Raw genomic sequence first — 27,706 nt, 5'->3', positions numbered from 1 at the left:
AGGTAGTAACTTTGTATGGTTTGAAATTATAAAAAGTAAGAAGGAAGGAAGGAAGGAAGGGAGGGAGGGAGGGAGGGAGGGAGGGAGGGAGGGAGGGAGGGAGGGAGGGAGGGAGGGAGGTGATTTTGGCCTTGGGAAGAACACTAGAATATGGAGAGTCTCATTCAAGTTTCTTTTTTTTTTTTTTTTTTTTTTTTTTGGTTTTCTCTTTTTTAATAAGGTATCTAGTTCTAAATATGGTGGCCTGGAGGTCCCATAGAAAAAAGCAAAGGGGGTGTTAACAGTATTATAACAGCATATTTACAGGGTAGTAACATGCGGACAAAAAGCTACAATACTGAGTATCAGACGACGCAAGTCAAACAAAGGGACAGGGGTGGGGATGGGGGAGGAGAGACCCCCCCCCTTGGGAAAAGAAACCCCAGGAAACGTTAAACTGGTAAATCAATGGCGAGTTAAGGCTTAAAAAGTGTATAAAAATAACACGGTTAATATTCAAAACGGAACTCCAGATACAGAATATATAGATGAGTTTCTGTCTAGCTTTCTTTTTTTTTTTTCCCGGGGGGATATGGAGGGGCTTCTCTGGGCTCTGTACATGGTTCCTATATACACGGACACGCATGGCTTTCAGATTGGGGTGTGTCTGTGGGGGGCGCAGGGCAGGGTCTGCTCTGGAGCTGGCACCCTCCTCTCCAAGGATCCTTCCCTGCTGAGGGGCCTGAGCCTGGGCTGGGGATCCCCCTCCCGTGCCCCCTTCCCTGGGCACTGTCCCCATCTGGAGAAAATTCTGGAAGGGGGTCAAGTCCCAGCTCCAATTCTTCCCCATGCCCCTGCCCAGAGTCTGGGGTGGCGGGAGAGGTAGCCGATTGGTTCCTGGCCAGCACCGAGGTAGACTGGGGTGATCTTCAGGGCAGCAGGGGTGGGGCCAGGTCTTAACCAGGCCGCCTACCCCATTCCCCTGGGCCCTCCACCTACCCATCACTGCACCCTTTGGTCCTGTGGATCTCCCGGCCCCTCTCCTCTCCTCTCTCCGCCTCCTGAAGCCTGGACAGCCCTGGCAGCAGCCATATCTTCTGCTCGGTGAAGCCCAGGCACAAGTCAGAAGATTCAAACTGGGCACCCAGGGCTGAAGGGCTCACTCCAGCTGCCTCCTGCCCCCTCCCACCCGGGGGTCCCCTTTATAGTCCAGAACCCCAGGCCCGAGCCTCCTCTCTAGACCCAAGGCCACGGCCGGAGAAGGCTCCACACTGCCCTCTGGTTCTCTGCACCCATCTGTCCGAGTCATTTCATTTCTAGGTCTTAGCAGCACCAACGTCCTGGCCAATAAATATCTTTTTTGTTATTAAAAAAAAAAACCTTAAAAAAACAGTGAAGCAAGTGAAGCGTGGGGAACAAAAGAAACCCAACAGACAGGTTCAAAGTGCTCTGAGATCCTCTTTGGATGCCACCAAAACAGTCCAGAGTCTTGCGGTTGGCCTGGCTGTCCAGGCGCTAGACCACGCAGGGCTTCTGCAGACCAAGCGTTCTGGCCGGTTGGGAAGGTCGCGAGAGAGCGCGTGGCAGTTCCTGGTGGGCCCTTGCGGAAGTCAGGGCCTGGTGCTGCCTGGGTCTGTGTCTGCCAGTAGGCCGGGCGGTGCCGCCAGTGGGCTCAGATGAGGGAGATTCGCACCGGGATGCCGGGGGACTCCGTCCTCTGGGGTGAATGATGGCTCACCAAGTGCTCCACCACCGTGTGTTTGGACATGTGCTTCATCAGGTAGGTCTCCGAGGTGTAGGCCCGCCCACACATGCTGCAGCAGTAGGCCTTGGCGTGCTTGATGGCATGGGCTGAGAGGTGGATCTGCAGGGAGGCTGAGTCTGAGTAGGCCCGGTAGCAGTTGGGACACTTGTAGGGCTTGTCCTTGTTGTGCTGGCGCTGGTGAGACTGGAGGTTGGAGAGCTGAGTGAAAGCCTTCTCGCAGCCAGGATGTGGGCACTTGTAGGGTCTGTCTCCTGTGTGGATTCTGGTGTGCTGCTGGAGGTGGGAGAGCTGGCGGAAGGACTTATCACAGTAGGAGCAGTGGTAGGGTTTGACGCCCAGGTGGATGCGCAGGTGCTGGGCCAGGTAGGAGGCGTTGGCAAAAGACTTGGAGCAGTGCGGGCACTTGTGGGGCTTGGCCTCTGTGTGCGACTTGGAGTGGATTTGCATCTCAGACTTGGTGAAAAAGGTCAGCGGGCACACCTTACACCTGTACGTCTTGCCCTCCTTGGCGGTCTCTCCTGAGGCCAGGATGGGGTAGGGGACAACAAGGACAGGGGGACCCCCCGGGTTCTCCGCCTTGATCTTTTTGCGGCCGCGTTCAGACTTGGGGGGGCCAAGCAGGCCGTGGCCCTGGATTGTCTTGATGGAGTCCAGGAGGGGGGGGCTGGTGATCCCTGAGATGAGGGTGGGGGAGGAGGCGATGAGGCGGCTCTGGCTGGTGGTGGTGGGTGTGGACGGGGTGCTGGTACCCGTGCCGGTGCCGGTGCCCGTGCCTGTGCCCGTGCCGTTGCCGGTGCTTGACTCGGATGTACTTACAGCCGGTGTCCGGGAGGAGAGCCCCAGACCTGTGACCGTGCTTGTGGCCGGCCGCGCATGCAGCGCCACATCAGGCTGCGGTACTGACTGCGGATGCAGTCCGGGCACCTGCTGCAGCTTGGGCAGCGACATCACAGCCTGGCTGCTCTCGGCAGGCGCCGGTGGCACTAGCAGGGGCTGCTGGGATGAGGCTGACGTGGGCGGCAGGTGGGGCGGCCGGATCTTCTCTGCCATCAGCTGCTCCTTGATCTTGTTAATCAGAACCAGGTTGTCCAGCTGGCTGGGCATGGTGGGAGGAGGGGGCCAGAAGTAGGGGTTGTTAAAGCGAGGCTCAGCCATCCTAGAGGGTCCTTTCCCACTTGGTGAACTTCTACTCATCCTTCAAGACCCAGCTCAAGTGTTCCCTCTTCTACGGAGCCTTCCCTGAACCCCCAGTCAGCCACTTCCTCTGTGTTCCCAACAGCACCTGGCTGTGCTGGCGGCGCTCCGGGACGTGGCCGCAGCCCCGCGCCCGGCGGCCCGAGCAGGGCCGGGCTTGGGGCTCCGGACTCCGGGCTCCGGCTCGGTCTCATTCAAGTTTCTTATTGTATTTTGTAACTTTTTGAAGGAGGAATTTTTCTAATCTCATAAACATATTTCTTTTAAAAAAAAAAAGGACTCATGAAAAATGTAGGGCAGCAAGAGAATGACAGCCATCTGCAGGCACACTGTTCCTGGGGCAGTCGAATTCGGGGACTAGGCTCTCATCTAGCTCTTACTTTCTAAGTGGCCCTAGACAAGGTGCTTCCTCTCTTGGGACCTCTGCTTCTCCACATATTCACTCAGAACTTCTCAGTCTCAAGACTACTGACACCATGAGCCAGAGGGCTCCTGTTGTGGAAGCTGTCCTGCACATTTCCGGATGACCTGGAACTGAGAGACAGCATGGTGACAACTGTCACCATCCTGAATGCACTTTTTAAATTCCACTTACAACCAAGAAACTCTATGTCTCCGCCTAACAAGATGCAGTTAGTTGTTCTGTGTGCAAAAGGAAGTTCTCACACCTGTCTTAAAATAAGGAGATGCACTGTTCTAGCAGCATTGCATTCATACATGAATTACTCCTAAATTCAGTTTCACTGAATATTCTGTTTCCTAAAGGCTAAATTGTAAAGTTAACCCCCAATATAATGTGATATATAAAAATAGGAATAGGAAGGGGAGAGAAGACAAGGATTAACATGTTAATCAAGGATGTTTAGCAGTATCCTTGGTCTCAACCTATTAGATGCCAGTAGCTACTCCCCTGGGACAACCAAATGTCACCTGGGAGGTAAAATTTTGCCCCAGTGAAGAACTATCTTATTAAGTAGGTCAGTAAAAATATATTTTGAATAATAATAATTGTCTATCTAGCCAACTTACGAGAAAAAGAGTTCTCATGAGGCACATAAAATAATGGAAACTGAGGGAGAGAAAAGCTTTGTATCTATTTACAGCAGCATAGATATGAATGCTGCCTATCACAGAATCTCCTCAGGTTTCCCACCAATCAAATACATAAACTAGACACTGAGCTGTGCCTACAATCCACAAACCCTCAGTTCTAAGCTCTAAGCTCTTTCTGTACTACAAGCTTTATGAAATCTCACCATATTTTGCAAGGCATGATGGGAAGATGCCACAACCTTGTATTTGCAAAGTAACTGGGTTGCTAAGATCAATCTGCCCAAGTACTGGCTCATGCTTGTAATCCTAGCTACTCGGGAAGCTGATATCTGAGGATTAAGGTTCAAAGCCAGTCTAGGCAGACAAAGCCAAGAGACTCTTATCTCCAATTAACAACCAAAAGCTGAAACTAAAGGTATGGCTCAAGTGCTAGAGTGCTAGCCTTTAGTGAAATAGCTGAGAGAGTAAGGCCTTGAGTTCAAGCCCCAGTACTGGCACGATAGATAGATAGATAGATAGATAGATAGATAGATAGATAGATAGATAGATAGATAGATAGATGAATGATGGATCTGGAAGAGGCAGAGGTGAGAAAGAAGGCCAACATGAGAAGAACAAGATGAAGGCCACATTGTCTAAGTGTTACATGGAGCAACAAAAGAAACCACATGGTAGGATGTGCATGTGAGCCAATTTTGGAGACCATACCAGTGACCTGAACATGAAAAATGTAATGTGAACAATTATTCATCCCTGGGTGCCAGTGGCTCATGCCTGTAATCCTTCCTACTTGAAAGGCTGAGATCTGAGGATCATGGTTCAAAGCCAGCCCAGGCCAGAAAGTCCATGAGACTCATCTCAAATGAACTACCAAATAGCCAGAAGTAGAACAATGGCTCAAATGGTAGAGCACCAGCCTTGAGCAAAATAGCTAAGAGACAGTGCCCAACCCTGAGTTCAAGCCCCAGTACTGGTGCACACATGCACACACACACACACACACACACACACACACACACACAGAGATCCATTATTCAAAGGAGACTTACTATGAACAAAGATAAAAGAGGACTGTGAATAAGAGAAATGACAGATACAGACCAAGTTTATTATGACCTCTAGCAATGACTAAAAATGTGGCTGACACTGGACTGCTAAAATGGCAGCCAGATGAGGAGCACCTATCTGAGGATTGCAGTGGACCTGTTCCTGGTGGCTGATGAAGGGAGAGTACCCTCACACTGACTAAGAGAAAACCAAAGGAGGATCAAAGTCATAAAAGAAATGCCACTGGCCGCCATCCCCTTGCAATATCCCTCCAATGCCCTCTATTGGTAGAGGTTAGCATTGCCCCCAACAGAAAAACCTTCACCAGTATATCACAAAATGGGCAAAGAAGGGTGGACCTGAACCTGAGGGACAATGTGGTGACAACCATCATAATCCTTGCCTTTCACTAATCATCTTCTACGTACGCATTCAATGCACTTTCCAACTTCCATTTAAACCAAGCAACCCTATGTCTCTTACCTAACAGGAGGCAGTTGTTCTTTGTCCAAATAAGGAAGTCCTCATGCTTGCCTTAAAATGAAGACATATCTAGTTCTAACTGCATTACATTCATTGCTAGCTACATGAATTACTCCCAAATTCAGCTCCACTGAATATTCTGTTCCCTAAAGGCTAAATTGTAAAGTTAACCTCCAATAACATGTGATGTATATAAATAGGAATAGGAAGGAGAGAGAAGAAAATGATTAACATATAGATATAAATCCATACACATAACAAGCAAAGAAAAAGTAGGCAAAGCTACCATAACTCTCATTGCCATAATTGGCCATAAGGGTATAATTACTATCTCTGATTTCCTTCCTCCATTACCATTCCACTTTTCCCTCACCCTCAACCAGAAACTCAGCTTACTTGGATTTTTCTTTCACTGGCTAAGAGGGGGCTTCAACTTCATTCCTGAGCAGTGAGGGTCCTAAATTAGCCTGTCTTTCTTGGATTGATATGGTTGACCTTTACAATTGGGTGTAAATTACTCAGAGGCACCTGCAGAGAATCCTCTGGGTCCAAGACATAGTCCTTGCTCCCACTGTGGAGAAACAACCCAATCACTCCTGGGTAATCAGGATTGCCCACTCAATTCAAAAGCATCACTTTCTGTCCATTTGCTCAGGCACCTAAGAACTCTAAATGGCTGCATAGCATGCTCATCCTCCCATTCAGAGAAGCCTGTGCTGTGTCACCAAGTATAGCACTCCATCTCTGGGAACAAAGACATCCAAACCAGCCCAGCTCAAACTTGCTATCTTAGAACAAGACGATGATGAAAAACAATGAGGAAGCTTGTGCCAGCTGACATTTCTTGCTTCTTGGCATTAAAGGCACCCTTCAAAGGCATACTTAGAATACCAGGGCATTTTTCTCTTGAAAACTGACATGATGTTAGTCCTTGTCGATAGGTGACTCCTAGAGGATACTGAGTAGCTCTGATTCTAGAGTGCTTTGTTTCTTCCTGCGCCTACAATATTAGTGATCAGCATGACACTCTATGGAGCCCCCCTCCCTCAACAGCAGTAGCACCCCCACATCTGACTTCACAAAGCAAGATCTATAGGATCACCATTTTTTTTCTCTTCCATTCAAATTCCCAATAATGATTTCCAATCTATCTTCCCTGAGCATGCTGGAAACCTTCTTGACAGCTAGTGTCCCAACGCAGGCCCCAGCAAGTTCAACTACAACACCCACAAGCAGTTTCTATCAGCATTTCTTCAGACAATTCTCTGCCACTAACCTTGGCCAACTACTAGGCCATCTCTTGCCTGGACAACCTAGTGAGTTTCTCTACCACTCAGTGGGCTGCCACTACATGTTCTCCAATTGACTAAATCCCCACTGTGAGGAGGATCTGACCTCCCTTCCAATTGTTGTCCTTGCAGAGACTCCTCCATTCTTTCTTTTTCTTTGTTTGTGACAGTCATGGTGCTTGAACTCAGGGCCTGGGTGCTGTCTCTAAGGTTGTTTGGGGTTTTGTTTTGTTTTGTTTTGTTTTTGCTCAAGGCTAGCACTCTACCACTTTGGGCCACAGTGCCACTTCCTGTTTTCTGGTGGTTCACTGGAGATAAAAGTCTCACAGACTTTCCTTCCCAGGCTAGCTACAAACCTCGATCCTCAGATCTCAGCCTCCTGAGTAGCTAGGATGATAGATGTAAGCCACCAGTGCCTGGCTTCTCCTCTACTCTTAATGGCCCTCTTTACATCTCTCCTTTATTCCCTTTTAGTTAATTCAATGTGGTCTCTGTCTCTGATTGAAGCCTGACTGGCCTGGAATCCTCCCCCCTTCCATTGCTTGAGTAGTGGACCCAAGTATTCTAACAACGAGGGAGGAGGCACTGCCTTGGTGTCTGATTCAAAGCAAATCTCCCAACTGGCATCATGCCTGAATTGTCAGTAAGCCTTTCCACCCCGTAATTAGGCCATCCACTTTGAGGTGATGACTTATGTGATAGTAAGTCCACTTTGGCATTTCCTCTGTTGTGAAAACAAGCTCCTTGAGAAGCGGCAATTCTGCGCTGAATATGACACAGTGTGTGAGACAACTCTGAGTACATGGAAAATTGTGTGGACAAAGGCATGCAGGCAGGGCCAGCAAATCAATATTCAGAGAATAGCTTATCCAAGTAAAGAAGATGCTCTGCTCTCTACATGATGAAATCCACCTACTACGCAGGAGATGACTAGTTTACAAATGGCACAATAATTGTGGGCTCGTGTCAGTCTTTTCTGTTGTGAGATTGAGCATCCAGCAGTGACAGTATCCAGGGTAGCCCTTAATAAAGGGAAGTCTATGTTTTTGAGCCAATGCATATTCAACATCCCTACCGCCAGAGTCATGGGCTTGCTGGATAATCCCAGGGGTAGCTGGGGAAGGAGGTTAACTGATCCCCATAAAGCATATTGGTCACCTGATTACTGAAAGCCTCCTATGTAGTAGATGCCAATTAGTGGGCAGTATTCAGAGCCTATGCTCATTCCAAGTATCTGCCACACCCAGTAACAAGCTAGAAAATATTGCTCAGAAGAAAAAGTACTATCTACATAGAAGGGAATGTTTACTTTAAAAACCTAGAGTTCTACACTGTGATTTACCTTTGGGGCCTGAGAATCTGTGAAACAACATTACTAGCTATGAGCACTTAGAGAGTCACTGGATCTCTTGGATCATGAAGACCAAGTGGTAGAAGCACTTGTACTGAAGCCTTAACTTGGTGTAGAGTCTTCTTCTGCTATGGCCTCTACTCAAAACTGGAAGCCATATAGAGGTCTTATCAATAAGTAATACACAGAAATGTGACACATGTTGCCTCTAAAATCCTCCAAAGCTTACCAAGTCTTTTGTCTCTCTTCATGGTAGGTAATACAACATGCGGCAACTGGACTTTCACCTTGAAGGGGATATCACAACATGTTCCAGACCACTGAGCCATCAGACTGCACTGAGATGGCAGATTTCTGAAATCTGATGGAGTTTATTTCCCATCTTCTTGTTCACTTATGTTGTACTTGCTATTTTGTGTTCCCCAGGGTCAATAAGTATGTCTGCAATTTTGTGCCCAGGTATGATGCATTGTGGAAGGCCAAGCTGTAGTCTCTGGCTTACTCTGAGGCAGGACTGTGAACAAGCATTGCTGGCCCTCTAGTTTTGGCAGTCTTCTCAAAGTGGTGCAGAGGAAAATGCAGTAGTTAGATCAATGGCTCCAAACCAATTGATATACTGTGTTGCTCCAGCAAAGACACTAAGTGTGAGTTAGCAGGATAAATGGTGTCATCATTTGATGACGTGTACAATAACCCAGTCAATCTCCAAAATCTACATAAGCTCTGCCCATGAAAAACAGACAAGTGAAGTGGAATAGGCTTCATCACTTCTGCACATCCAAGTCTTCATTCATTTCTGTGGTTCTCTCAAGGATAGAGAAATGCCCCCAGTTCACTAGCCTGGCAGAGAGAGGAAGACCAAGAACTTCTCCTTAGGCCTTTCCTTTCATAATAGACTTTACTTTGTAAATCAGATACTCAAAGTGGAATTATTCTTCTGGTTACCAAGTTGTCTGTTTCAATTACACATTCAGAAACTGCAGACATGACCAGCTAGCTACCTAAGTCACCACTGTGACTGATGGGCCACAGTGGCATTTTTTGCATCCCCATAAATTCAGAGACAATGTCTAGTAACCTCCAAAGATATAGGTACCTTCTTTTTTTCAAGGGCAGTCATTCTATTGAGGGGCTGCAGAACTCTGTGGAAAAGGTTTGGCAGGAGATGCATGACCATACCTACAATACAACTGCAGGAATTTTTTTCCCCAAGGGCCTGGGGTCTCTAGGAACTAGGTCTGGAGACCAGGTGAACGGCTTCATTTCTCCAAAATGGCAATTCAAGCCAGGTTTGGGTCACCAGTACTAGAGGTTGAAAGATTGGTTGGTGAGTTGGTTGGTTTTTCTGCATATAAATCAAGCAGTAGTCTAGTATGCTGTTCTACTGACTTTCTAGGATCATAGTGACCAGTTTGTCACTACCAAGGATGCCAGTGAGCCAAGGCACTCTAAGTCCTGTGCTCCCTTCTTCCCTTTAAGGTTAATGTGTCCATCTTTGGCTATTAAGCAGCATGGTTTAGACTACACTTCTCCAGGATTCTATCATTTCCTTGAAATCAAGATGCCCATATAAATGGAAGCATGCTCTAGGGTAGTATCTGGACTAGGGATACAGGTTCTACCTTTGGGCACGTATTTTTTGATGCCTTAGTTACAACGATCTTCTGGGAAATTTCATGAAACAATTTAGGGGTTGCTGTGCAGGACATACAATAAAAACCACTCCAATAACTATATCCTTCAGCCTTTAGATTCCCTCTTCTACAATATTCCATGGAAGGCCTGGCATCTCAACTTCACTAAACAAAGCCACCTCCAAATCCAAGTTTTCACCTAGGCAACAAAGCAAGTTGTTAGCACTTTTATCCGCAGACAGCTGGGCATTGGTAGCTCACACCTGACATTCTAGCTACTCCAGATGCTGAGATCTCAGAATAATGGTTCAAAGCCAGAGTAGGCAGGAAAATCTGTGAAACTCTTATCTCTAAGTAAACACCAAAAAACCCAAATTGGAACTGTGGCACAGATGGTAGAGTGATAGCCTTGAGCAAAAATGCTCAGGGACAGTACCCAGTTCCTGAGTTCAAGCCCCAAGATCAGCACACACACAAAAAAGTCCACTTTCAGGAATTCAAAATGATTGTAGATTGTCTGCTACTCTTGGAACCAACTCCCATATACATTCTTCAGGATTATGTCAAATCTTCCCATTAGTAAACTATTTCTTTATGGGCCCTAGTATATACCTGTCCCATAAAAGCACAGAGATTGACCATAATTACAGATCTGGTAGCAATAAGATATCCTTTTGGCATATCTTAAGAAAACAGGTCATTCTCTTTCAAGACTTCTGCCCCATACGAAGTCATCACAGAGTTTTCAAACAAAAGAAATCCAACCTCCTCAGACACAAGAAACTTCCTTCTATTAGCAAAAGAGGCTCAGGTGACTTGGGGATTCAAGAATCTCTTTTTCACCTGAATCCAACAGGATGTCCCTTTTCCAAGTTGCAGGATCCCATTCTCCCCTAATTTATGCCCAAACTTTCACATGAGAAAGTTAGTGGTGCTATAAATTTCCCTGACATTTAAATTGTGCAGCCCACACAATTAAATTTTATGTTTCATTTTCAGCGTTATCAGCCCTATGGTACATAAAATAAGAGGAAGATTCTTTTATAGGTGACATGGAAGTTCTCAAACTATGATTTGAGCTGAGAATTAAATGACCTGACTTAATCGTTTCCTTTCTAGTAAGCGTTCCAGTGAACCCAAGTGTCCATCCCACACTACAATCCCATTACAAAGGCAGTGGTCAAGTGCAGGGTTACTGGACCATCAAGACACTGGCTTCAGTTGCTATTAAATCAAAATCCATCTGAGACAATGGCATAATTATGGTGCTACTGTGCAGTAAATTATGAGCATCCCATTTTCCATTGACAAGAAGCAAGGCCCTGCACTCAACTCCAAGGAGACAATAAAACCAATCAATATCCCATCTGTGAGAGTCTGTTGCCTGGCCTACCTGTACTCCAGTCTAGGGTAATAGGGACCCAATCAGGACACAGAGTTTACACTTATAATGAGAACATGGAAATATTAAGATAAAGAGTTACATCTAGCAAAGGGCAGTTGATTACCAAAGCAGCAGAAAACTGACCCAAGAGTCTCAGAGGTAGCAAATACAAAAAAGTACCTATGTCTTTGCTGCAGCAAAGTGAATAACAAAGGAAGCAAGGACTCAAGAGACAGTCCTCCCTGCTACAGATCTTTCCTAGGAGGATACAGCAACCACAGCTTTGAGTACCTATAACCCTCAGGATGGTAGAATGATCCAAGAGTACGAGTAAGACTGATGTGAGAAATGACTTCCACCTGGGACTGGAGGTACATCTAAAGCTGGTCTACATAGTCTACTGGGCACTGGGCCTCAGCTCCTGAACTAACTGAGGAAACAAAAGAAGGAAGACCAGAACCCGAAAGGGAAGGGTCTTCCTATTGTTATCACCTCTGTGTCCCTCTAGCACCCACAACTAACCAAACCTAGCATTGCTTCAGCTGACAAACTTCACAAGGTTCAGGTTCCATTATCACACAGCAGAGCAAAGAAGGGTGTTTAAGAAGCTTAGCTTAGCAGATATGGAAGGGAGCAAAGAGTCTGGGGGTCGAGAAGGCCAAAAGAAGAGTTTCTATGCCTTCTGAAGAAACACAGAGCCCCGGAGAGTGTACACTAGCCTCAGCTTTCCTACAAAAGACAATGCAGTTACATTCTAAACACAGTTCAAGAAAAGTCACATTGTTCCACTTTCAAATGAACAGAAAATAAAATTCCTGGATAGATTCCTCCTTCCCACCCCTGGGAATAAGTGGGAAGTGAGTTGAGACACATTTCATTTTTCTTGAAAAAGCTTTCTTAGCTCCTTGGCTCCTGCTGAGTCAGGCTACCCCACGATCTGCAAAATCAAGACCTTTAGTCATTCATCCAGCAACGTTTTCTGTAGGCCAATGAGGTGCCAAGCAATGAATCCAAGAGGCTGCTTGGTTGTGGGTCTCAGCTTAGCCTGCACACAGTATTTGTGGCTGAGCCTGGCTCTAGGAAGTGTCTATGGGACCTACTGACTCCTAGACAAGAGATATTCCCATCAGGCAATGTGGTTCAGGCTTGGATCTTCCAGGATTTCTCTGATAAGTATAAGAATAATAACTTTGGAGTCAAGTAGCTAATCATTTGGTTTTTTTCTGCCCATGTGGGCAGAGTGATTCCCCTGACTTCACACCACCTGCTTTCTCATCTGTTGAATGGTTTGGGTAACATCTATTTCTCAGGATTCCTGGGAATATTAGGAATAACATCTGCATTAGGTATAATCAAGGACTTGCCACAGAACAAGCCCATCAGACCAAACTCAGGTCACCAAGCTACAGGATCATGGAGCCCAAGACTTTACCAGGCTTAGAAAGCAGATGCATAGACCAGTACAGTATCCTGGACAATGTTAGCTAGCCCCACTGTCATGAGGACATTGAACCCAATGCCACCCTACTAGGGCCCTGGAAAGAACTTCGTCTACCTCCTTATTAGACAAATCAAGTCACAGGCCCAGAGAGAATGGCTGTTGCTTAAGGCTGCTCAGCATAGCAATGGCATGACTAGTACTGGAACCCAGGCTCATGGCACGAGTCATTATTCATCCACTGTTTGTCCAGATGACTGAATGCCATGCACTAAAGAGGATGGGAACTGGATCCTGCCAGATCTTCATGGGAGTCCCAACTCTGCAACTCTCAGTCATTTGACAAACACTCACTGATGTGTGCCAAGCCCCATGCTCTGTGCATGGAGACACTGGGGAATGAGATCCAAATAACCCCAGCATAACTACTACTCAGTCTCACAAAGGAGGAATCAATCAACCAATCACCCCTGTGAGAAAGCAGGGAGGGCCCCAGGAAACAGAGGAAGCAACAGCCGGGGATGGGGGAGGGGAAGTGTGGAAGGGATACTCAGTGTGTTCATGACATAAGTCACAAAGACATGATGTCAGAACTTGACAAAGGGTATCAGACTAACAAAGGCAGAGCTGGGGAGAAAGGAAAGGAGAAGAGTGAGCAAAGGTACAGGGGAGGGACACAGTCAGAGAGAAGGCCTCTGGAGCATCCCAGCAGCAAACAATGGAGGTACGGCCTATTTTTATGAAAGATTCACTTGGGCTCAGTGGTTGAGTGACTCCCTTGCAAATGTAAGGTCCCCAGTTCAAACTCCGATACTGCCCCCCACCACCACACACACACACACACACATACACAATCACTTTGGCTATTTCTGTTCCTGTGTGATGATCCATGTTTCTGGCCTCAGGCTCAAGTTCTCTGAGCCCAGCCTCGTCATCTATTAAAAGAGGGTGAAATAGTATCTACCTCTTAGACTCCATTGGAGACTGATAGATGACTATCCACAAAGAGCCCCGTGCCCCATGCACTGTCCTATGATCACACAGTGTTGATTCTCCAGCCTCAGTACACAACCTAACCTTAACCCAAGCCTGCCATGAACCACTGCCCTCAGCTCCCATCACACATCAGCAGGAGGAAGTGAGTGGAACTCAGTGGCAGAGATAGCTCAGAGGTGGCTTAGGTGCCTGAGATACATAGCATGTTACCATCAGGGGCCGGCAGAGAGGTGATGAGAAGCAATGCTTGCCTAGGCCACCCTGCAGCCTGATTTATTATGGCATAAAGAAACAATTTAGTTCCCAGCAGTGACAGGCAATCTCTTCTTCCACCCATCTGTCCCTATACAAAGCCTGTGTGCCAGGGGCGAACTGGGGGTTTCTGCCCACATCTGCATAGCCCAGGGCCCTGGACAGAGCTGCAGATCATTACTCTTCCTGTGCTCCAGGCTTTTCTGCCCTAGAAATCACCACCCATACCAGAATCTGAAAACCCTCCAAGTTCCTCTGTGATCTCACACCAAAGACCTTGACACCACCCAGGCTGGCCACAAAATGAGTAGTTAATGCCCAGGATTTGGAATCTTCCAGGTAACCTTAGTTGAGTAAAATTGTATTCCTCCAATTGCTCATCTCTAAGAATGGCCTGAAATCCTTGTTTTACAGTTACTGTGTAGATTAGGTAAAAGATAAAAGGTTTTAGGCAGGGAAAACAGCAATGGACATTAAATGAAAGATAATGGTCACCAGTCTGTTATATGGAGACTTCTCACTAATATTCCTTCAATGTACAAGGGTGTCAAGCCTTGATGAGCCTATCATATACTGAAAATGTCCTAAGTCAAAGTGCATCCAGTCCACTTTACCTACCAAATACTGTTGTTAAGCAACATATTGCCCTGAAGAGGATGGGCTCTTTCTCTTCCTAGTCACATGGCTGAACCTGGAGCTATACTTACTGTCCAGCATCAAGAGAGATGATTTCACCATATACTGCAAGTCTGGAAAAAGACTAAGATTCAAAATTTGAGTAGTAGTTTCTAACAAATGTGGTTGGTTTTTGTACCATCAAGTTAAGCACATGCCTACTATCCCAGCTAGTCAGAAGGTAGAGATTAGGACTGTGGCTCAAAGCTTATCTAGGTGAAAGATAGATTCTATCTTAATGAACACGTCACACCTAGTGGCAAAAAGCTGTGGTCCCAGGTACTCAAGAGGCAGAAGTAGGAAGATCACAGTCCGGTCCACGTCAAGGTTAGGCAAGAACACAAGACCCTACCTGATCAACTAAAAGCAAAAAGGGCTGAGGTGCAGCTCAGGAGGAAGAACACTTGCCTAGCAAGCACAAGGCCTAGAATTCAATCCCCAGTACCTCCAAAAAATTGGAAATCACCATAAATGTTGACTGACATCCTTTAATGAAGGCCAATTATCTCACTAGGAAGTATACTTACTCTTTTGACTGGTTTATCTAAAAAATCTCACAATGAATCTAAGCACATTGATGTTCATTGTGAGGTGTTTGGAGGACTGTGCAAGGTCATCTTCTGGCACTATGTAGCTGGGGTGGGCCCTGACCTGATGATTATGGAGCTGTCACTGCTCCTGACACCCAGCCCAGCCCCACTGCTCCCAGAGGCATGTGAAGTCAAGAAGGTAGACCTACACTTTCCTTCCTTCCCTCCAAATGCCAACGTTTCCTAGCACCAGATCCAAGACAAGCCCTTTGTTGGGCAGTGAGTGCAACAAGATAAACACAGAACACTCTACCTAAGGAGCTCAACCCCTCATGGAACAAAGTGAGAAACTATATCAATACCACCCAGAACATGTATGTATCAGTTAGCTTTGGGTGCATAACAAAGAATCCCAAAACTTAATATGTTAAGAAAGAACTGGTTATTATCTCTCTCACCTCTAGAGGTTAGTCAGTTTCTAGTAGTCAGTCATGTGGCTCTACTCACCTGACAGGTGCATTCAGCTGGAAGGTCCAATATGCTCTCATTCACCAGTCTGACAGTTGATTCTGACTGATGGTGGGATGTGCAAATATCTTCCAGGTACCCTCAAAATGTCAAGAAGTCAACATGGGCTTCCTTACAGGGCGGAGTTCCAGGAGGACAAAAGCAAAGTCTGCGAGACTGCTGGGGATCTGGGACCCAGAATCCACAGGCTGTCACTTCTGTCATTCTGCTAGCCAAAGCAAGTCACACTCTATTGCTCAGTCAGGATCTGAGCTGTGCATTTAGGCCCTTACAGTAAGGCTCAGCTGTCCGCTCAGAATGAGGGGGAGGGGGGTGTGTGCCCTAGTCAAATGGAACCAGAATGGCCCATACATTTTAACTCAGATTAAAGGAGGTTGAACCATGAGGTCATTAGAAGGGGTCATACCCCTTGTCCCAAATAAAGCCAATTATAGGAATAGAATCAATTTGCCATAGAACTAGTTTTCACCTGAAGAAACAGGATCATAAACAGGAATTGTCTTGCCCACGGTCACACAGCAAGCTTGTGGCAGAGCAAGAGAGACTCAGGTCCCTTACAACCAGCTCACTCCTCCTATTCCAACTGGATGATGACTCTCCTTAGGGGTTTGTCTCCTCTACCCCATCTCTGCTTTGTGTGTAAACTGAGCTCCCTTCCAGCAGGCCTTGCATCGTATGAGACTCTTAATCACTGCCTCATCTGATCCTAATATGGTCCATTTTACAGGTAAGACACTGAGACCAGAGATAGCAGCTGACTCAACTAGGGTCTTCAGATGACTAACCTGGCATTTGTCTGCCTAACACCAAAGCCTGAGCCTTTCATGCTGCCCCTAACCCAACCCACCCCAGGGCAGTGAGAGGCAACTTCAGACCTTGGGAATATCTAAATGAAGGTCACTGCCTAAGGAACCATTTCAGAGGCTTGGGTGGAAGCAACAATGTCCACAACTCCTTGGAATGACCTTCACAAGTAGAAGAAACCCTAGTCCACACTTGCACTATTCTACAGAAAGAAAAACCAAGGCTAGTCTAGAACCCATGCCTCTGACCCAGAGTGCACTGGGAGGCTGGCATGGGCAAGCAGGTCTCCATCAAACTGGTCAGAAACACACAGGGCCACAGGGTGGCATTCAGAGAGCATGTTTATTTACAAAGCGCTTTACAAACATTACCTTATGCCTCCCCACAGCCCCCTGAGAGGTAGGTCAGTAGTCATATCTACAGTTTACAGATGGGGAAATTGAGGCACGGAATGGGGGTGTGGCCTGCCTCATTTTAAAGAGACCTTCCCACCCACCCATCAAAAAATAACAAAATTAACAACCAAAAAAGAAAGAAAAGCACTGATCCTCCATCCCCCAGTACCCCTTCTTCCTCTGAACTCCAGAGGTTGTGACCAGCTCTGCTCCTGCACTGCCTTCTCCCCAGTGGGCAGCCTGACCATGAGCCATAGGGACTTCAACCCCAGAAACTGTAGTTCACCCCTGCAGACTGTCGCTGGCCCACACTGGGAGAACAAGTGATAAGAGTCCTGACAGCTAAGGAAAGGAAGGGCTGAGGTGGCTTCATCTGCAGACTCTGGGCCAGGCCAGGAAGGAGCCACACAGGGTATGGCAGGGATGGACAGATCCTGTCCTAGGAAGCTCAGAGCACATGGCAGGAAAGCAGAAGTGGGAAGGGTGGTGGGCCAATACCCCAGGGGCTACAGGGCAGTGAGATGGAGGCAGAAACTGCAATTCCCCTGAAGAGGATGATCAGTGTGTCCACTGGGAAATCAAGGTGAGCCCAGCCTGCCCAGCACCCGCAGGGGCTCAACCAGAAGGGATTCGGGATGTCAAGCCCCAGGCCCTGCAGGGTAGACACTTCGGCCTGGGATACTCTCTGCAGGACCTGACTCATCTCTGCCAAGGCCTGGGATGGAACCAAGTGGAACAGCTGGCTATTCTCCTCCCATCACTGTGGCAGGCAGTGCCAAGCCTCTCAGTACAGGCCTGCAGGTGGGGCTGGGCTGCAGTCTTGCCTGGGCCCACAGCCTGAACATAGGGACACCAGGATGACCCAGCAGTCAACTCCAGCACTTTCCCCATCGTGCTATGGCTAAGCAGAGTTGGGAGCACAGGTTCTCCTGGCTAGTCTGGGATGTCAGGCCTGGCCCTGAGTGCACAGCAGGTGTTTTAGACCAGGGGCCGCTATCTTGACTCCAGCCCTTCCAGGTACTCCAGGGCCACATCGTAGCAAAAGTGGTACTGATCCTGGGAAAAGGAAAAGAAGGGATCATGAGCCTGGCTACTTCCTGGGACTGGAGAGAAAAGGCACAGGTGAGCCCTGAGCTGCCCTGAGGGAATGAGAGCAATGTCTGATACCACAGGACTAGGGCCAAGGCCTAAGGTGGGATCAAGGGGGGTTGGGGGGAACAGGTACCCAGGAACCTGGCCAGGGTGGGAGACAGAAGTGACAGGGTCCCAGGAAATGCCCTTACCATGGTCTCCACCATATTGGGTTTGTAGTTCCGAAGCGTTTTGGCAGCAAAGAAAACATCCACCAGGCTGTGGCAGCGAATCATCTCCAGGACTGTCGCACAAGCGCAGAAGGTGCCACTACGGCCACCCCCATTTCTAGGAGACACAGGAAAGGTTTGGGGGAAGGAGAATCCAAAAGGTGAAGGACTGAGCCCCAAACCAAAAGACATGAGCAGAGTCCTAGAGGCCAAAGGTGAGGGAGGGTGGGGCCCAGAGGACAGCAACCAACCAGAAGGTTAGACACAGCTCAGAGGCTGAAACAGGCATGGAAGCCTCAAGTCATCTCGGAAGACATAACCTTATGGAAGTAAGGCCTGTAAATTCCTAGAGAACGTATCTAAACACTCCAGAGAAAGACAGCTAAACAAGGGCTGTGACAGAAGGGCAGCCATGCAGCAAACACGCAGCCTGGCAGTGTAGACACCCAGGTGTACCACACCAGAAGCAAATTCAGGGCTTCCCACCCAAGGCTCTCCCTCCACAACAAGCCTCCTCCCTACTCTTGGGACTCCACTCACCTCACAGGATGGGAAACCAACCAGCTTTCAGTCCCCTTCTCCCTCAAACTAGAACTGGCCAGGCCAGCACTGACTCAGCTCCCTAATGTGCCCTGCCTGGCACTGGGAGGCTCAGTGAATACCAGAAATGTGAAAAGGTGGGGATCAAAGGATAACTGTATCCAGACATGAGTGGATACATGGATTTAACACCGAGACAAGCATATGAATGAATCAATGAATAGATGAGTGAGTGGATGAATGGATAGATGGATATGTGAGTGAATGAATAAATGAATGAGTTGAATATATGAGTGGATGAATGAGTAAGGGATGAATGAGATGGACGAATGAATGAGTGGATGGATGAATGGTACTTGCACTTGCACTGCATGAACAACCTGCAATTCCACTGGCATAAAAAGCATGCTATGATCTTATCAGGTAAAAATCTCTAATCAAGCAGATGAAGTCAGGCACCACATGGCAGAGCTGTGCAGTTGCCTCAGGTGGGATCTGTACCCAGGATTCCAAGGGTTCCTCCAGGAAAGGCAGGCAAGCACTCACAGACAGTGGACCACGGTGCGCCCGTCCCCGCTCTCCGCCTGCCACTTGTCCACCTCAGCCAGCAGGTGCAGAAAAGCCTTCCTGGAGTCCGGTGTGTCCCGGTAGGCAGACCAGCGCAGGAACTGGAAGTGCCGCACCAGCAGGTGGCCCTCCTGCAGCTGGGGGCATGGGCAGCCAGCCAAGGGAACATGAGCACTGGGGCCACAGGGGCCCTTGATAACCTCAAGCGGACCACTAATAGCAACCCAGCTGTCAGCCAGGTCCTCGCCCTTGGGAAATTCAGACCGCTTACCCGAGAGATGTTCTGTACCCGGAAAACTCGGGCCACCAAGTCTTCATCCGCAGTGCCCGACACAAACTCCACCTCCATGAGGCCGTACTGCTGCCGACCTGGCTCTGGCCAGTACTGCAGGCAGGGCTGGTGGAACAGGCAGAGAGGAGAGCTGGGGAGAGCTGGGTGGGGCTCACCCTCACTGCTGCCCCCTCCACTAGGATGCCACCAGGGCTACCCACCACCCATCCAGCTGTCTGCAGGGCACACCTGCCTGGAGTGCTCAACACAGATGCTTTCATATCACCCTTCACAGACAGCACAGTGATGCCCAGCCCTCGTAGCTAGATTCTTCCATCACAACATATTCGTGCTCACATGTGCAGTGTGCACACACACACACACACACACACACACACTTTCCAGGGACAGGCCTAGGTCATCCCGCTCACCCCAAGCTAGTTTCCTAGCCACGGGACCTTAGAGAAGGCTCTTTTTCCTGTATGGGTCCTAGTTTCCATAATTTTCTCAAAGCCTCCACCCCAAAGTCATTGCAGATTGTAAATAAGACTCGAAGTACAAAGTATAAAGCTGCCCTTGGCCACTGAATGAATTGCAGGAGTCTGTTTCGATATCCTTGTTTTACAGATGAGGAAACCAAGTCTCTGGGAAAGGAGTATGGCTCATCCAAGGGCACACAATGGATAGGTGACAGGGCAGGGGTCCACCACCTGACAGGGCCCAGGACCCTGGAACACACCGAGGCCCTGGCAGTGGAGCCTTACCCAGGCAGAGTTGGACTGGTTCAGCTGGTTGAGCATGACGATGGAGGTGCACCCGTAGTCGTAGACCAGCCGCCAGAAGTCAGGGGTGGTACTCTGCAGCGGGTGCAGGGTCACGATGAAGGCCGCACTCCGCGTGTAGCTCTGCAGAGAAACCGGTACTCAGCACAGCCCTGTGTACAAACCCTTCTATGGTGGAGGCTCTGTTGCAGGCTTTCTTCCCACTCAGCCCACCCAGAGCTGGACAGCTGTGTCCTCAGGACCAGATTACCATCAATATAGCCCATTCCACAGAGGCCTGAGCTGATGAGCTGGGCCCCCAGGCCTCTAGCTCCAGCCCATGACCTCTGCAAACAGCAAAAGATCCTCAAAAATGAAGCCAAACTTGCTCCCTGCCTCCAGACCTTTGCACCTACCATCTCTGCTGCTCAGACCCAAGTTTCCAAATGTCAGCATGGCTCTGGTCCCTCACTTCATTCTAGTCTTTGCTTAAACTCCTGAAACAGGCCCTCCTTTACCATCTCATCAAAAGTAGCCCCAGACTCATTAAACCTCCTGATTGGTTGCTTACTATAGAAATTTGCATTGCATAACATTTCTATCCTCCCAGCCACCCCAAATGCAAAGTTCAGGAGAGTAAACGTCTCAAGATGTGGCCTCTGCCCAACACCTTATAGTAGTTCAATAAGTATTTCTGAATAAACAAATGTCTTAACCACTTGCAACTCCATGGATGGAAGTGAGACCCACTCCAGCACTCTAGGCAGTAATGTGCATTGACTCTGCTCCCTGATTCCTCACTTTGTCCTGCCAACCACACTACTCTCAGAGCTCTGGCCCCAAATCTCCTCTGGGGTCCTGCCTGTCCCCACTATGCCTTGTCTCTCCCTCTCTGAGCTCTTCTCTTACAACTCCATTCCCCTGACCTGGGGGCTGCCTCAGCTTCTGGGACCCTGGCCCTTGTCTGGCTTCCTCTACTCTTGGTCCTGACCTGGGGCCTCAGCGAACATTGCCCTGAACTTCACAATCCTGCATGTGATAAGCAGAGACATGAGATCTTCCCAGTTGTTCCCAGCTGAAGGTGCCTGGACCAGCAGTGCTCAAAGCCAGGCCCAGCCAACTTCTGAACTCCACTGAGACAGCCAGAGAGAGACTGGGCCATCCAAGCAGAATCTGGCTGGTCCCACTGCAGTCCAAGAAGCAGATCTCATGACTCCTGGGCTGACCTTACATGGCTGGGCTCAGGTGCCTGAAGGACACAGGAGGGGCAGGACTGTGCCAGTAGCTTCTCCAGATCGAAGGCCATACCTACTCAGGCCAGGGAGCCCAACATGACCCTCCCAACTCCCAGCTAGAGGCTCAGGAGGCTCACAGAGCCACCTCTCCAGTCCCCAGGGAGCATAAGCACACACCGAGGCCACAAAGGGAGCAGAAGTGAGGCCATATTCTAATACTCCAGAGCCCCTCAATAGGCCTGATACCCCCAGGCAAGCCAGTAAGCACACATCTGCTCAGTACTCTCCTGCTGAGGGGCTGTTGGATAAAAACCAGGAAACAGAAGGCCCTTCTCCCTCCTCCCCATCGTTCATCTCCATGGGGGTTGTACTGTGGTACTGCTGCTAGCTGTGGCCCCCATTTCATTCTCTCCTCCCCTGGGTGAGCTGCTTGGCTCCACTCCTTCCCCTTAGAAGCATTGTCACCATCCCTGCCCTATCCACACACGATGCCCGTCCCAGATGGGGTGGGTAGCCCAAAAGTGTGAGGGTCCAGCCGCATCTGGGAAGGGAAAGTCATCTGGCTGAGGGAAGAAGGCAGAGCCAGTCCCCTTAGCCACATCTCTTTTTATTTCCCTGGGATAGGGCCTCATATTTTCTTGGCTTGCTTGCACATGGTTAATGTTCTACCAACATCTCCAATCTGGCTTTTGTTGGTTAATTGCTGATAACTATTGGACTTTCCTGCACAGGCTGGCTTTGAACCACAACTCTCCTGATCTCAGCTTCCTGAGTAGCTAGGAATACAAGCATGAGCCACCAGTGGCCAGCTCCCTTGGTCATATATCTGTAGCCACATTAGCTTACATGTTATGTCACAGCTGGATCTCTAGTTCTCTGTCTCTTCTACCTATCTCTCCTGATGGGCTCTAACTGGGGAGAGGAATGGGGATGAAACTCACAGGCTCTTCACCCTCCGACCACAGTGTCCTGGGCCCTAAAACTCCAGCACCATCTCCTGTCAAGCTTCCACTATCCAGTAAAGGAGCTGAAGCCCCCAAGATGAGACCAAGGGTAGTAAATGGCTCCTGAGCCCTTAGCCACAGTCAGGGAGGACCAGGGACAAGTGACCATTCCAAACCAGGGTCTAGCTTGACCTCCACAGGCTCTAAACACCAGGTCTCACACCCTACCCCCAACCCTCAAAGCCTCCCCAGCCAGAGCCCCCTGAATCATTCTTCATACTCAGCCAGATGCTGAAGACAACTCTGTCCAAACTCCACAACTGAGACCCCATTGAAGCTGAGAACAACATCAGAGTGGGAACACTCAAGTAGGGTATCAGTGGGAACGGAAGGCTCACCCCATGGGCTTGGTCCCCAAAATGAATGAAGAGTATCCCCCACCAGAACTCTGGGCTCTGCTCTCTTGACTCATAGAGTCTTCTAGGTGCTGCTGGGAGGGGGAGTTACACAGCCCCACTCCCCCACACCAGTTCTCACATCAGTCAGAGCTGCATTGATGTAATTGTTGGGGTCCCCATCGGTGGAGATAAGGAAGGGCAGGCAGCGGTCTGGTGGCAGAACATCCATGCTGCGGTTCTTGTCGCGGTTCCGGGGCAGCAAGGCAATGCTACATTCCTCCACATCCAGCGGTGGTGTGACAGAGTTCAGCGTCTACAAGGAGTGGGGTGGGTCAGGGAGGCACATCCAAGGCTTACTGGACCAACTCACAGCCAGCCCCACCAGCACACTGGGCTGGGTTATTAACTTCATGTGTAGATGGAGAAACTGAGGAACCTAAGCTCCCTATCCCCAGCCCATGCAGGGCCTGGGCGAGCTCTGAAGCCTAGGCTCTGCCTCCCTACCACCCTGGTAACTTTAGACAAGCTACAGTATCTCTCTACCTCAGTTGTCTTCAACTGTAAGAAGGGAAAGCAACACACCTACTTCATGAGGCTGCTGGAAGGATAACGCAAGACAATGCCAACTCTGGGCAGAGCTCAGTACACCTGGGGCTCAATCCACAGCAAGACCAGTGAAGACTGTTACTAGTGTATCAGTGCTTTGATAGGAACAAGCTCTAGAACCCCACTTCTTCCAGAGCTGGCTCCAGGCACCAGGCAGAGGTGCTGGCCTGCCCTGTTCATGGCTCTATCTGGACAGAATGTATGTCCTGATTCAAGCTGGGGCTCTGGATCAAGCCACAACTGAAGCTTCACCACTCTCAAATTTTGTAGCTACTGCAGCCATTGAGCTAGATTTGTTTACTTATGACCAGGAGGATCTTGATAAATACAAACAATGTAAGGCAATATTAACTATCTTTTTTTCCTGGGTTAACAAAAATGAGGCTCATTTATCTCTGTAAATGATTTGTTCAAGGCTATTCACAACTTACAATGAGAAAAGCCAGAATTTGAACCCACATCTTATAACTAGATAAGCCATTCAGAGGTCTGAATGAACTGCTTTGATGTACCACCTCCTCCACTGTCTCAGTCTTTCCTTGCAATCCAACTCTGTCCCTCCAGCTGTGCCACAGGCTTCTCCCTCTTGTTTGACCTTTGATAACAACAAAACTGAAGACGTCACACAGAGAGAGAGAGAGAGAGAGAAAGAGAGAGAGAGAGAGAGAGACTCACACACTCAGTCCCCACCTGGAACTCTTCCCGAAGCTGGGAAGAATTACTCTGAGGATCAATGCGGATCATCTCCCTGTAGGTAGCCTTGAACTCATTGACAGGGATGGTGGTCTCCCCACACAGGCAGGCCTCCAGGATTGCATCATGAATGAAGATATACTGTTCCTAGAACAGAAGATGAGACAGTGGGGGTAGATGATGAGGGACCAGGAGCTGGAGTTCCAAGGTAGTGGATGATAAGCAAGCTCAAAGCTGGGCCAGGGTATGCTAAGGCTTTCAACACCACTTGAGGCAATTTCCCAGCCATGTTAGCTCATCCCCTACTTCATGCACACCCAGAAGATGCTCTGGGAGGTGAGGAGATAACCCAAGGGCCCAAATCTGGTGAGGATAAAACGTCTTGACTACAGAGCATATTATCATTTGACCTATCCAAGACAACACAGCGGGGCTAAGTTAGGAAGGCTCTAAGAGGCTGTTACAAAGGATTCTGGGACAGGACAGAACACAAGGACACCCTTCAGACACACTGCAGCCCTGAGCAACTCACTGCAGACCCAAGACTTTGATGCAGAGGTGAGACAGCACTGGGTCACTGACCTCGGTCTGGATCATGTTGACACGCCGGGAGCAGAGGGTCTTCACACAGTTGTAAATGTCCACCACACCCTCACACTCAGCCATGTCCAGCATCACATCCAGGACGATGTAGCAACCTGTGCGGCCAGTGCCCGCGCTGGGGAGAGAGGCCCCGGGCCACATCAGAGCCTTGGGAAGGGAGCCAGGACCAGGGAGAAGAAGAGAGGAAGGATGCCTGCCATATTTACATGACAAAGGGCACAGGGATAGAGAGAGGATGCAGCCAGGAAGAGCCAGGAAGCAGGTGGCTGGAAGGATTCAGGAGAAAAATGATAGAGGACAGAGCAAGGGAGGCCCTGAGGGAGGTGAGAGGGAGAAGAGGAGAGAGCGCAGAGGTGAAGCTGGTCCTCCTCGGCAGCTTAGACTGGGAGCAAATGACAAGGTGATGGCTGGAGCTCCATCTCTCCTCTTGGATGTCCCCAAACCTGCACACTCACACCTACTCACACACTCAGTGGAGCCCCAGGAACTTCCAGGTGGCTGTCCTCCACTTGAGCTCCTAGAGCAATCTGGCATTTTTATTCAAACACTTCCTGCTACATGGTTCTGTATATGTGGCTGTCTCTCCCCACAGGGAGCCTGTCCGGCATGACACTGTGTTAGATTCATCACTGGGACATACATACTCAACACCAGGTTGGACAGAAGTAAGGGAGTAGAACAGCAAAGACACCAATATTTCAGGTTTGAAAGTGTTGGTAAGGACTTATAGCAACTAAGTATCTTAGACATGGCTGGCAAGGGCTGATACCACACAAGCATTTGAATGGACCGATCCACTGCCATCCGTTCAGGGACTAGAATGGGATATAAGGTGGATGACCCTTATAAACATAAGATGGAGGGAAAGAAGTCAGATAGCAAAGAGCACAACTGTATGGTTGGTTCTGTTTATGCGATGTTCAAAACCCACGTAAGACCATCTGTGCTTTAGAAGCCAGGACAGTGATTATTTCTGGGAGGAGAGAACCTTCTGGAACTAGGTAAAGGGGTCTATTGATGTTTTTTGCTTTGAGCTACAGCTGTGTTCAAATTCAGGTATGTGAAAATTCATTTATCTGTGCACTTATAAGTTGTGATATAAGTACATATTACAGTAAGTATTATCAATAAACCTGTCTTTTTAAAATGATGATATCTTACAAAGAAGCTGGCAGGGAATTGAGAAGAATGATGCTACCTCTCAGAATCTGGGGCCCTCTTAACATTCCAAGCAGAGAGGCCATGGTCTTGTGGGTTCTGAGGTTGCAGAAGCCCAAGGTTAGAGGGTTAACTTCTCCAGGGGAAAAGGCAGGAGGAAGACTTAGAGCAGGCACACAGCAGAGAGACAGTTGGGGTCACAAAAGCTAATCCAGGCAAGAGTGGGAATGGAAGGGGGGGGTAAAGTAAGTCAGAGGTGGCAGAGGTGAAGGCAAAGGGACCAGCCAGGCTTGGTGAGTGTGGGGAGGAGAAAGGGAAGTCCTTCTCAGCCCCTGCTGAGAAGCACATGGCAGGTGCGCCACCAGCCTTTGGTCAATGAAAACAGGTTGGGCTTGATTGTGTCTGGTACCTCACCAACACCTAGGTCCACTGTGGACTCCAGTAGCGCCTCTGGGAAAGGGGCTCCACAGACAGGGCACAGGAGGCACATGTGGGTGCCAACCTCAGAGGACTCAAAGGGCAAAGGGCTTTGGGGAGGGCCATTTCCTCCTGTCCCCTGTGTCCCTGCAGGCTGAACCTAGGCCTCGTTACTGCCCTTAGGAACCTTGATGCTTCCCCACTCCCTTTTCTCCTGGGGGGTCCCACCTGCAGTGGATGACAATGGGCCCAGCATCAGGCGGAGTGGAGGCTTTCACACGCCGGATGAAGGCCAGGAGCCCGGTGGCATGGTAGGGGACGCCGTGCTCGGGCCATGCAGTGAAGTGGAACTGGCGAACCTCATGCCGGGCAGAATAGCCTCTCTGTGGAGAAAGCAGTAATAACAGTCTCTGGCAAGCATCTGTCAGATACTTGCTGTGGGCCAAGAACTATGGGGAGCACCTCACTGTGCATTTACTGGTGAGACAGGTATAGATGTCCATGGTACAGATGAAAATGCCAAGGCCCAAAAAGGAGAACCCATTTTTCTGAGGAAAAAATAAACATTCTTTGTCTATGCTGGCCAAACAGACACAATGCCAAACTTAGGCACAAGTCTGCTTGAATACTGAAATTTTTTTTTTCCTGTGCCAGTCCTGGAGCTTGAACACAGGACTTGGGCGCTGTCTCTGAGCTTTTCTGCTCAAGGTTAGTGCTCTAGTGCTTGAGCCACAGCTCCACTTCTGGCTTTTTGGTGGTACTGGAGATAAGACTTTCCTGCTTGGGCAGGCTTCAAACCTCAATCCTCAGATCTCAGCCTCCTGAATAGCTAGGATTATAAGTATGAGTCACCAGTACCCAGCAGGAGATTATTTTGACTCTGGTTTTTTTTTTTTTTTTTGGCCAGTCCTGGGGCTTGGACTCAGGGCCTGAGCACTGTCCCTGGCTTCCTTTTGCTCAAGGCTAGAGCACTCTGCCACATGAGCTACAGCGCCGCTTCTGGCCGTTTTCTGTATATGTGGTGCTGGGGAATCGAACCTAGGGCCTCGTGTATCCGAGGCAGGCACTCTTGCCACTAGGCTATATCCCCAGCCCCTTGACTCTGGTTTTAGTGTCCAGGGGGGAAACTATCTCTCGGTGAGGATGTGTGAGCAGAAGTCGGGCCAAGCAAGTAATTAAGTCAGCTACTGTGGAAGCGGTAAGCATATGTATATATGAACACGCACGTGCCGGTACGGGGGCTTGAATTCAGGGGTCCCTCTTATTCAGCTTTTTGGCTAACAGTTTGTGTTCTACTGCATTGGCTTCAAACTTTGATCCTCAAGTCCCAGATTCTTGAGTAACCAGGATTATATGCATGAGCATGGGCACCCTGCCTCCTCTATGGATTTCACAGTGATCAGATGTGACTGTGG

At 48.9% G+C, this 27,706-nt stretch overlaps 2 protein-coding genes across 3 annotated transcripts in view; both read right to left on the bottom strand.

Moving 5' to 3' along the window:
- Positions 1 to 201: 201 nt before the first annotated feature.
- On the bottom strand, positions 202 to 3,019 carry LOC125354829 (zinc finger protein 362). The gene has a single exon (XM_048350700.1). It carries the CDS (start codon positions 2,936 to 2,938, stop codon positions 1,652 to 1,654), a length of 1,287 nt encoding a protein of 428 aa, XP_048206657.1. The 5' UTR covers positions 2,939 to 3,019; the 3' UTR covers positions 202 to 1,651.
- A 13,706-nt stretch (positions 3,020 to 16,725) lies between these two features.
- Positions 16,726 to 27,706, bottom strand: part of Ptpru (protein tyrosine phosphatase receptor type U) — a 67,666-nt gene continuing 56,685 nt past the window's right edge. For both annotated transcript variants that reach the window (XM_048350698.1, XM_048350699.1), the window contains exons 22-30: positions 26,520 to 26,674; positions 24,696 to 24,831; positions 24,111 to 24,260; positions 22,954 to 23,127; positions 20,241 to 20,381; positions 19,477 to 19,602; positions 19,185 to 19,342; positions 18,081 to 18,216; positions 16,726 to 17,853 (exon numbers count right to left, since the gene is read on the bottom strand). In XM_048350698.1, the coding sequence (XP_048206655.1) occupies positions 17,791 to 17,853; positions 18,081 to 18,216; positions 19,185 to 19,342; positions 19,477 to 19,602; positions 20,241 to 20,381; positions 22,954 to 23,127; positions 24,111 to 24,260; positions 24,696 to 24,831; positions 26,520 to 26,674 (1,239 nt within the window). In that variant the 3' untranslated portion in view covers positions 16,726 to 17,790. The remainder of the gene's footprint in view (positions 17,854 to 18,080; positions 18,217 to 19,184; positions 19,343 to 19,476; positions 19,603 to 20,240; positions 20,382 to 22,953; positions 23,128 to 24,110; positions 24,261 to 24,695; positions 24,832 to 26,519; positions 26,675 to 27,706) is intronic.

The sequence above is a fragment of the Perognathus longimembris genome, chromosome 7, assembly GCF_023159225.1.
Source record: "Perognathus longimembris pacificus isolate PPM17 chromosome 7, ASM2315922v1, whole genome shotgun sequence".
NCBI classification, from domain to species: Eukaryota; Metazoa; Chordata; class Mammalia; order Rodentia; family Heteromyidae; genus Perognathus; species Perognathus longimembris.
This window is presented reverse-complemented; position numbering and strand designations above follow the sequence as displayed.